The sequence below is a fragment of the Chinchilla lanigera genome, unplaced genomic scaffold (assembly GCF_000276665.1).
Source record: "Chinchilla lanigera isolate Chin_1 unplaced genomic scaffold, ChiLan1.0 scaffold00122, whole genome shotgun sequence".
NCBI lineage: Eukaryota > Metazoa > Chordata > Mammalia > Rodentia > Chinchillidae > Chinchilla > Chinchilla lanigera.
The window spans coordinates 849,706-860,458 of NW_004955523.1; the positions used below are offsets into that span (position 1 = coordinate 849,706).

General features: G+C 42.5%; 1 protein-coding gene across 4 annotated transcripts in view; it reads left to right on the plus strand.

The window, feature by feature from the left end:
- Arel1 (apoptosis resistant E3 ubiquitin protein ligase 1) overlaps positions 1 to 10,753 on the plus strand; it is a 55,655-nt gene that overhangs the window by 31,171 nt on the left and 13,731 nt on the right. For 3 of the 4 annotated variants that reach the window (XM_005409388.2, XM_005409389.2, XM_005409390.2), the window contains 10 exons: positions 2,118 to 2,287; positions 2,784 to 2,964; positions 3,162 to 3,409; positions 4,834 to 4,911; positions 5,636 to 5,777; positions 5,903 to 6,024; positions 6,984 to 7,059; positions 7,552 to 7,661; positions 8,680 to 8,859; positions 9,394 to 9,519. In XM_005409388.2, coding sequence (XP_005409445.1) covers positions 2,118 to 2,287; positions 2,784 to 2,964; positions 3,162 to 3,409; positions 4,834 to 4,911; positions 5,636 to 5,777; positions 5,903 to 6,024; positions 6,984 to 7,059; positions 7,552 to 7,661; positions 8,680 to 8,859; positions 9,394 to 9,519 — 1,433 coding nt within the window. The remainder of the gene's footprint in view (positions 1 to 2,117; positions 2,288 to 2,783; positions 2,965 to 3,161; positions 3,410 to 4,833; positions 4,912 to 5,635; positions 5,778 to 5,902; positions 6,025 to 6,983; positions 7,060 to 7,551; positions 7,662 to 8,679; positions 8,860 to 9,393; positions 9,520 to 10,753) is intronic. The other variant, XM_013507172.1, reaches the window with a different exon arrangement.

Here is a 10,753-nt window from a genome sequence, read left to right on the forward strand (position 1 = left end):
AAAAAAAAAAAAAAAAAAAAAAAATCAGCTTTTTATTTTGAGATAATTATATGTTCACGTACAAGTGTAAGAAATTAATGGACCTGGATGTTCTTTATCTAGTTCTCCCAGTGGTAACATCTTTCAGAACTGTATTACTGTAGTGATATGGTATAATAGCACATCCAGGTTTTTGACATTGATACAGTCAAGATACAGAACAGTCCATTGTCACAAGGAGCCCTCACTGCCTTTTAGTGGCCACTTCCTGCTTGCCCCACTGGGCTGTTTCTTAGCCCATCAACTCATTAACCTGTTGTTACTGAATAATGTTATATAAGTAGAACGATATAGTATGTAACGTTTTGGGATTGGCTTTTTTTCACTAAGCACAATTGTTTAGACAGTAATCCATGTTGTTGAAAATATGTATCTGTTCTTCCTTTGTATTGGTAATACTTGATTTATGAATGTCTTTTTACTTGTTCATTCTTTGAAGGACATCTAGTTTGTTTCCAGTTTGGGCCTATTATGGATAAAGCTGTTATTAACATACATGAAAAGATTTTTATGTGAACATATTTCCACTTCACTGGCATAAATGTCTTAGTCTTATGGTAGTTTTATCCTTAGTTTTTTTTTAAAAATTGTCAAACTCTTCTGGGATGGCTGTGATGTTTTTACATCCTACCAGCAGCATATGCCTGATTCAGTTTCTTCATATCCTTGCCAGCATTTAATATTGTCCCTGTTTTGTTGCAGCCATTCTGATAAGTGTGTGCTTCTTGTTTGTATTTCCCAAATGGTTAATAATAGTGTGTATCTTTTCATGCTTATTTGCCCTCTGTATCTTTTTTTTTGGTCTTTTTGGGATGGGGTCTTGCTGTGCAGTTTAGGCTGGCCTTGAGCTCACTTTGTAGCCCCGGCTAGTCTCAATCTCACAGCGATCCTCCTGCCTCAGCCTCCCGAGTGCTGGGATTATTGGTGTGCGCCATCACGCCCGGCTTGCCCTCTGTATCTTCTTTGGTGAAATTTCTCTTCATGTCTTTTGCCCAGTTCCTAATTTGTTTTTTCCCTGTTGGATTTTGAGAATTCTTTATTCATACCTGTTCTTTATCAAGTATTTGATTTGCAAGTATTTTCTTCAAGTGTATGGCTTTTCCCGTAATAGGATCTTGCATAGAACAAATTTTAAAATTTTAATCTTTGTCAAAACTCAAATAGGCTTCACTTTTTTCTTCTTGTTTCTTTTTTTTCACTTTCTTGAGACAGGCTCTCACTATGCAGTTCAGGCTGGCCTTGAACTCAGTAGGTAGCCCAGGCTGGCCTCAAACTCAGCGGTGATCTTCCTGCCTCAGCCTCCCAAGGACTGGGATTATAGGTGTGTGCCACTATGCCCTGCTAGTTGGGCATATTTGTGGTGGTCAAGTTCTGAGTTCTGTTCCAATGACCTCTGTCTGTCCCAGAGCAATACCATATAGTAAGTCTTGAAATGGATAAATTGGCTCTTCTCATTTTATTGTTTTCAAGAATGTTTTAGCTAACCTAGTTTCTTTACTTCCCCTTATAAATTTTGGGGATAATATCATCTAAAGCTATAAATAATCTTGCTGAGTTTTTAATAAGAATTGTGTTAAACCTATATGTTGTTTTGGGGAGAACTGACCCTTGTACTATATTGAAGCTTCCAGTCCACAAACTTGGTACATTTTTTCATTTAAGATTGTTTTAATATTAATCAGCATTTTGAAGTTTCAGTATGCAAGTCTTGTATCTGTTTTCTTGGATTTCACCTCTTTTACGCTTTTTTAATCTTTGTTTTTGCTGTTGTTCAGCACTTATTTTTAAGGTCCATCTCACAAGTAGGTGACTGAGGGATTCTAGCACTCCAGCATTGGGTCTGGCAACTTCTGTCCTTTTTCTCATTGTGTAATGCTGGTAGTGGTTAAGAATTTATAAAAAGGAACCCCAGAGTTCATTTGAATTAATCTGTTTCCTTTTTTCTTCTCTCCTCTTCATAGTGTTTTACTTATGCCACGGAGTCGAGAAAGAACCCAGCTCTGTCTCACTAAGCAGATCTGTGTGTCCTAGAGATCACCTCTCCCTTCTCTCTAAATGTATTTGATTGTCTGTTCCAGGAATGGTGGTTCCTTCCAAGACCAAAATTGTGTGTCATTTTTCGACTCTTGTGTTGACGTGTGGGCAGCCACACACCCTTCAAATAGTGCCCCGAGATGAGTATGACAACCCTACCAACAATTCCACATCCCTGAGAGAGGAGCACAATTACTGTTTGTCCATTCATGAGGTAAGTAACTGCCTTCTTTCTCTTGTGTACTAGGGAGAACAGGCTCATTCTGTCATTCTTGCCCTTTCTAATTCATTCCTATCTCTTCTCTCTTCCTTGCATTCTGCTACAGTACTAACAGTACCTGTCTTTTTTTTTGTCTTTTTGAGACAGGGTCTCACTATGCGGTTCAGGCTGGCCTTTAGCTCACTTTGTAGCCCAGGCTGGTCTCAAACTCGCAATGATCCTCCTGCCTCAGCCTCCCGAGTGCTGGGATTACAGGCGTGCACCACCACACCCAGCTAGTACCTATATTATTAGTAATTGTGAGGCATAGATAATATATGGAACTTCTTTGTAAAGAGCAAACTGCTGGGGCCGGGGATGTAGCTCAGTGGCCCAAGAGCCTGCCTCGCAAGTGCAAGGTCCTGAGTTCATTTCTCGATTCCAAAAAAAAAGAGTAAATTGCCTTGGAGATAGGAAAATTTCTTAAGTATAGTTCATTTTCTTCCTGTAGCTAGGCCCTCAGGAGGAAGAGAGTACTGGAGTTGTATTTGAGAAATCAGTGACATCCAACAGGCAGACCTGCCAGGTGTTCTTGCGACTCACCCTGCATTCTCGGGGTTGCTTCCATGCCTGCATTTCATACCAAAATCAGCCAATCAGTAATGGAGAATTTGACATTATCGTCCTAAGTGGTGAGTTGAAAGCAGTGCTGTAATCCTGTTCCGATGGCCACTTCTGCTTTGTATATGTGCACTACTGACCTCCTTAATAAATGTTTTGATATTTGGGCTATACTTGGCTTATTGTCCTGTGAGCTAAATAAGTAGTGATATGTAATTTTTTTCCTCCCCTGTGTCCTACATTAAAACTTACTTTCATTATACTTCAGAGAACGAGAGAAATATCGTTGAACGCAATGTGTCCACCTCAGGAGTAAGTATTTACTTCGAGGCTTATCTGTATAACGCTACCAACTGTACCAGCACACCATGGCACCTTCCACCCATGCATATGAGCTCTTCACAGCGCCGACCCTCCACTGCTGTGGAGGAGGAAGATGAAGACTCGCCCTCAGAGTGCCACACCCCTGAGAAAGTGAAGAAACCAAAGAAGGTGTACTGCTACGTGTCACCAAAGGTTGGAGCCCCCATTCTTGCCTAGAAGACCCTTTCCTGAGTCTGCGTGTAATTGGTAACAAAGCACAAAGGAACAGTTTGTCAGCAGGGCAAGATTGTCTTCTTGTAGGGGATTTAGCACACAAATAGAGGCTGCTTAAAGGGAAGCAGAGGATTATGCCCCCTCTGCTGCTGCAGATGTTTGGTTTGGCCTAAACCAAATCTCTCTCTGGAGGTTCTGTGTGCCTTGGCACCATAGAACACCTGTGCTTCTGCCCTTTGATTGCTTTGGGGAAGATTTTAAACGCATAATTCTTAGAGCTGCCAGGAGAGCTACTTTCAACCGTTAAAAACTTCTCACTAGAATAAATTCGCTGTTTATCCCTTGTTCTATAGTGAAACAATTTGATCTTTTATTCTGTGATTTGTGAAATCACTGTAAATGGATGTTGCTATCAGGCTACAAGATTAGAATAAAGAAATTGTGGCAGAGAGAAGAAGGTGAACTTCCCAAGCCCCAGAGCTCAGAGGCGCTTTGTGTTAGAGTTGCTTTTCAGTATTTCTACTTTCTTATTCATTCAGTCCTCATAAAAATGAAACTGTTGAACATTCTTTTAATCTCATAACCAAAACTGGGTTCAAGTTCTTTTAGAGCATTTTGCTGTGTACTATTCTTCATTTTAAAAAAGCTAGCATTTTTCTGGACTAGGAGGGATGGTAATTAGGGAGATGGGTGGGGTGAGTAAGTGAAGCACGGTTGGCGCTGAGCTGGTCATTGGGGGACAGTCTGGCCCAATGCATGGTCAGAGTACAGTTTTTTGTTTTGTTTTTTAGATTAATGAATTATTTTGTTTTCTTTTTCCCCTTTTGTAAATGACATAAGGTCTTTCTTTATCTTCACATGAGATAGTCTAGTGAACTTATTTGTGAGCCTCCCCCTAAAAAAAAACTCCACCTCACCCTCCCACAGCTTCTGTCTCCCCATTTCTGACAAATCCTTGGTACCATCCAGGTAGGTAAAAAGCAGTAGCTGCTGGCTGCTGGTGCCCCTCGGTAGTCCTGAAGAAGTCATTCTGAGCAGCCTGTGTCTGAGTAGGAGATCTTAATTGTTTGAGGTGAGTGTTCTCCACTCACAGTGAGAACCTGATTCTAGGTATTTTGAAATTATAGTAAGACCTGAGTAGTAAGATTTTGAAATGTCTTTGTGAAACTGGAGTGGCAGAGTAATATTTTTGTATTTGCCCTTTTAAAGATAGAACTGACATTTATTTTAGTACTGACTAAATGACCCTTTTTATCCAGGGAGGAAGAGAGGTTATCGTGAGAAATATAGATGGATACTCTAGTGCTGTATTTGAATCCCAGGATGCTGTGTTTGAATTATAACACCCGGGTAGGAGCCTTTCATTTACCACTAACTTAATTTTCTGTTTGTTGGTCTTCTAGCAATTCTCAGTGAAGGAGTTCTACTTGAAAATCATTCCCTGGCGCCTTTACACTTTCCGAGTATGCCCAGGAACAAAAGTAAGTTGCTCATTACATGAGATCCATGTTGAACACACTTTAATACTGGGATATTTCGGCCTTTTCTTTTTTTCCCAGAGGACTTTCAGTGTTTCTAAAAGTTTTCCCTGTGCATACAAAATATACTTCCAAATACAGAAAGGATCGTTATCTCCTCACTGAATCTCACAAGGAATCTGGAAATCCTAGAAGGACCTTACCTACAGGAACAGGGATTAGCAGCTCAGAATATTTCACCAGTTACCTTTGGCTTCCAGGACTACGTTTATAGGTTACTGGTGACTGTGGCCCAAACTGAACCTCCCAGCATGATGACTCTCATTCCTCCTCAGAGTTTTCTTTTACTCTTCTGGCCTGTTGGGATCGAAGCTGTTGTCTAAAAAGCTGACTCTGTTATTTTATAAAAGTCGCTTTCTCCCAGCCAGCTTGGAGTAAAATTGGTTCTTTTTTTATATAAGTACTTTCACCCTTACATATTTTGTCAGAAGATCTGTAGTATTGCCTGTGATCCTTACTTAAAGGCAATCTTTTAGACTCAAATAATTGAGAATAAAATTTGAGCTGTAGAACACTGTCATAAAAAAACAAGGAGATATATTTGTGTAGGCAGTAACTCAGAGAAGGCAGGTTTGTTTCTGTTAGCTGGCACGGCAGGGTGGTAATACGGAAGGTTTTTGGTGGGCTTGAGGGCTTTATAAATTAACTCCTTTTTTCCTTCTGCTAGTTTTCATACCTTGGCCCCGACCCCGTTCATAAACTGCTCACTCTGGTGGTAGATGACGGCATCCAGCCTCCTGTGGAGCTCAGCTGCAAGGAGAGGAACATTCTCGCCGCCACTTTCATCCGCTCCCTGCATAAGAACCTTGGTAAGGGTGGCCGGGGGTCTCGATTGGGAGGCGGCAACCCCAGGCCCCTGGGTCCGTGAGAGTATCAAGGGCTCGCAGGCACCTGCTAGTGAGGCTGTGTCATAATGGGTCTTGCTGCTTCTCAGGGGGTTCCGAGACCTTTCAGGACAAGGTGAACTTCTTCCAGAGAGAGCTTCGTCAGGTACATATGAAAAGGCCACATTCCAAAGTCACCCTGAAGGTCAGCAGACATGCCTTGTTGGAATCGGTATGTAAAGTTTCATGTCTGCTAGCAGATGCCGGCGTTTCCCAGCCTCTTTAGTATTTGGTTGTATCCTGAGAGTTACCTTTTTTATGAAGCCTAAGTCACTCTCTTTAGGATCCACTAGAGACTTTTTTTTCCTGTTTAATTATCCCGACATTGGGACAGATATGTCAGAGGTGTGTTACTGAGGGGAAACTGGGTAGCATATTGGGTTTCAGGTCTGTGGGGAATTAATGCTTAAACAGTCTCCTGTGTAGGGAGGTGGAGGTAGTGGTTATGGAAGAAAGTTCCTGTTACTGAATCCCTGGAATAGAAGGGCTCTTGATGGGTGAAAAGGAAGTGATTTTTCTTGTCACTCTGGTCTGATGGAAAAGGAACACCTGATGTGTGTCTGTCTCCACTGCACAGACACTGGCATGGGTCTGACATTCCCCAAGAATGAGAAGGCTTGGTCCCTGTCCAGAAAGTGTTTGTGGTGTTTGGCTCCGGTAGGTGTGACTGGAAACCCCTTTTCTCAGCCACACTCTCCATGTGGCATGGCTCCCTGTCTGAACCTCGCCTTGTTCATTAGGACATCTAGGGGTAGACTCTATTGAAAACCAGGGCTCCTTGGTTCTCTTGCTTAGGTTTGCTGACTTAAATCTTTTTTTACTTTTGGCAAGAATTTTTCCTTAATAAAATGAGCATTGTTTAAAAAAATAAGACCAACTTTAGCTTTCCAATAAAGTCATAGTATACAGACAAATTAGATTATTTTTTAAAACTTTCAGGTTTCTTTCAGAGATATGTACATTTTAAGTATAAGAGGATATTACGAAAGCTTGTCTACGAGTAGTATGTCTCCATCATGTGGTAGTGCTAGCTCAGCAGACAGTAGTGGCAGTGTTCTTGTGTGTCTGTCTGTAGCATCTAAGAGGTGCAAGCCAGTTGTCTGACAGTCCCTTCGTCTCACCGCTTTTCAGTCTCTGAAGGCCACTCGAAATTTCTCTATCTCAGATTGGAGCAAGAACTTTGAAGTGGTTTTTCAGGATGAGGAAGGTCAGTTTAAAAATTTTTTTTTCTTTACTTTTTCTGTCTGCTATCCTCTCTCTTACTCCCTTTCCACAGGGGAGGAAAAAAAAAAATTCACTCACACACCCACTCCCTGAAACAACCCAATTTCCGTAGTCAAGAAGAAAGAAAAAATATTTGCTGGCCAGATAGTATGGTAAAATTTGTAGAGCAGAGACAGGGGAGCCAGAGGGAGAGCTCTAAGAGCTCGCGCCAGAGGGAAAAGTGCCATGACACCCCAGGGCTGTTCATTTGCGGAGGTCGCTGGTCTCCTGTGTTTCATTAGGTTAGTGATCAGTAACTTCAATCCTACAGAAAGGGGTGGGATTTTTAGAAAGGCCTACCACTTAGGTGCGCTGTAAAGGAGAGACAGTAAAGTAATACAGCAGGAAACGTAATGAGAGTAAAGTGATGGCCAGAGGAGCGAAATGGTAAGCGGAGGTAGGCCCAGATCACCTTTATTTTCATTACACTTTTCAGCTCTGGACTGGGGAGGGCCTCGCCGGGAGTGGTTTGAGCTGATCTGCAAAGCACTGTTTGATACCACCAACCCGCTCTTCACTCGATTCAGTGACAACAACCAGGCATTAGTGAGTCTGTGACTTCCCCGTGGGTGGGTGGTAAATGTGGATTATGTTATAATTAATACATGAGGGTTTGAACTTAGGAAACCCCAGAAGTCTGAAAATCTGTGTCAGGTTCTTAATTTGCTGCTTACAATGGGAGCTAATAAGATTGCCTCTCTCCTGTGTGCCTTCATTATTTTATCTGTAAAATGAGAAAATGCAGACAGTTGAATATTTGATGAAAAAGCAGTCTAGTGCAGTGGCTGCTTTACTACTTATAATAATTAAGCCACTTTCTGAAAAATGCCTGAGACAGTTGATTACTGTACCAGATTTTTGGCAAGTAGAGGAGTAGGTGTTGGCTGAAAGAAGGTCTAGGTTAGAAAAAAGGCGTCATATCACTCACCAGTTAACTTTGATATGCAGCTAGGGACAACAGACTTACTTACCTGAGATTCCTTAGCTTAATCAAAGTTGGTTGTTGCCTTTCATCCTCCATTCACTTTGCATCACTCAGTGTGTATCTACCAAAAGACTAGTGCCATTTAGGTGGGCTTTCTGGTTCTCATGGAAACCCTTCCTTCCTTAGCATGATATGTTGGTTTTCTGCTACTGTAACAAATACTTGAGATAATTAGCTTGTAAAGAGAAAAGGTTTACTATGGTTCATGGGGTTGGAGGCTTCAGCCCACCACCAGTTGCCCCTCTTCCTTTTGGTCCCATGGCGAGGAAGCACAGCACATCGTTGCCACAGTGTGTGGCAGAACCATTCATCTCATGGCCAGGATGGGAAACAGAGAGAAGAAAGCAGAGTCCCAGTACTCTTTGGGAGCCCGTGCCCGGTGACCTAAAACCTTACCCGAGGCCCCACCTCTTAAACGTTACACTTGCTCTGCAGAATGCCAAAGGCTGGGGACCAAGCCTTCCGTGCATGGAGACGTTCCAGATCCAAACTGTAGCACTTGAGGTTGGGGAGGGAAGGTCTTTCCAGAGCTGAGCTTGAGAACCTGGGCCAGGGCCTTTCATTTTCCTTCCTTGACAGGTGCATCCCAACCCTAACCGCCCAGCTCACCTGCGCCTGAAGATGTATGAGTTTGCAGGGCGGCTGGTGGGCAAGTGTCTGTATGAGTCCTCCCTAGGAGGGGCCTACAAGCAGTTGGTCCGAGCTCGTTTCACCCGTTCTTTCCTGGCCCAGATCATAGGACTGCGAATGCATTACAAGGTAACCTGTTAGGTGTGCATTTGCCACTGAGGGTGCCTGGCTGTTAACTGGAATCACTCCAGCTGCGCTGATGGGTTTGTGTTGTTGGGGGTTTTTTGTTTTTGTTTTTGTTTTGTCTTTTTGAGACAGGGTCTTGCTATGCAGTTCAGACTGGCCTTGAGCTCACTTTGTGGCCCAGGCTGGCCTCGAACTTGCAACGATCCTCCTGCCTCAGCCTCCCGAGTGCTGGGATTACAGGTGTGCGCCACCATACCTGGCTTGTGTTGTGTTGTGTTTTGTTTTTGGTGTTTTGAGACAGGGTCTCACTGTGTACTTCAGGCTGGCTTTGAACTCATTATGCAGCCCAGGCTGGCCTCAAATTCATGGAGATTCTGCTGCCTCAGCCTCCTAAGTGCCAAGATAACAGGTGTGCACCACCACACCCAGCTGAGATGATCTTTCATAAAGTTGAAGGGATAATTGGCTCCAAACAGTTACAAATACAATTTCTAGGCAAAAGAATGTTCATGTTCTGCTCTATATCTGTCTCCTCAGTACTTTGAAACAGATGACCCTGAATTCTACAAATCTAAAGTTTGTTTTATCCTCAACAATGACATGAGTGAGATGGAGCTGGTCTTTGCAGAAGAGAAATATAATAAATCCGGTCAACTGGATAAGGTAAGAAAGAGGACCAAAGCCTGAGTGGCTCCTAGTCTGTGTCCCCAGCTCCCTGTAGGGCAGCACTGTCTCTAGAACTTTGTGTAGTGATGGAATGGTTCTGAATTGGTGTTATTTATTTAGTACTCAGAACATGGTTAACGTGGCCAGATAACTGAATTTCTCATTTCATCTTAATTTAAATTTAAATCATGGCCTGTGGCTAGTGGCTTCCTTACTGGACAGTGCACCTTTAGAGTATTGCATCCCACAGCATTTATGATCGTAGCCGTTTTGGGGGCCGAGAGGCTGCTAGGGATTGAACCCAGGGCATCACACATGCTAAGCACATGCTGTTCACTGAGCTATATTCCCAGTCCTGATCTCAGCCCGTATCAGTGGAGTAAAGGACACATGTACCCATCTATCCCATACATTCTTACTTTCCAGTTGAAAAGAACTGAGTGATAATGAAGATGTTACTGCTTAACCAGATCTGGAAAGGATGGCATTGTCAGTGAAGTGAGGTAGATGATGAGGTAGATGATTTCTGTTTTTTAACAGTGCGTACATATTTTTTAAAATTTCATTATGAAATTATGAAAGTCTACGGTTTGTCCTTCCTTATGCTGAGTAGTACTCTATTGTGTAAAAATACCACATCCTTTTTATCCATTCCTGGTTGATGGGCATTTGGATGGTTTCCAAGATCTAGGTACTGCAAATTATGCTGCTATAAACATGGGTGCACATGTATCACTATGGTACGATGTTGTTAATTCTTCTGGGAAGATACCCAGCAGGGGAATAGCTGGGTCAAATGGGACCTCTAATCCTAGCTTTTTGAGGACTCTCCACACTGATTTCTACAGTGGTTGCACCAGTCTGCACTCCCACCAGCAGTGGAGAAGGGTTCCTTTTTCCCCACAGCCCCTCCAGCATTTATTGTTGGTTGATTTCTTGATGATAGCCATTCTTTCTGGAGTGAGATGGAATCTCAGTGTTGTTTTAATTTGCATCTCTCGAATGACCAGATGTTGAACGTTTTTTCATATATTGATTTGCTGTTGGTATTTCTTCATCTGAGAAGTGTGTGTTCATCTCTCATGCCCCATTTTTGGATTGGGTCTTTAAATTTGAGAGATCTGATTTTCTGAGTTCTTTATATGTTCTCAATAGTAATCCTTTATCTGAGAAAAAGCTGGCAAACATTTTTTTCCCACATTGTGGGTTGTCTCTTCACTCTGTTGGTGGT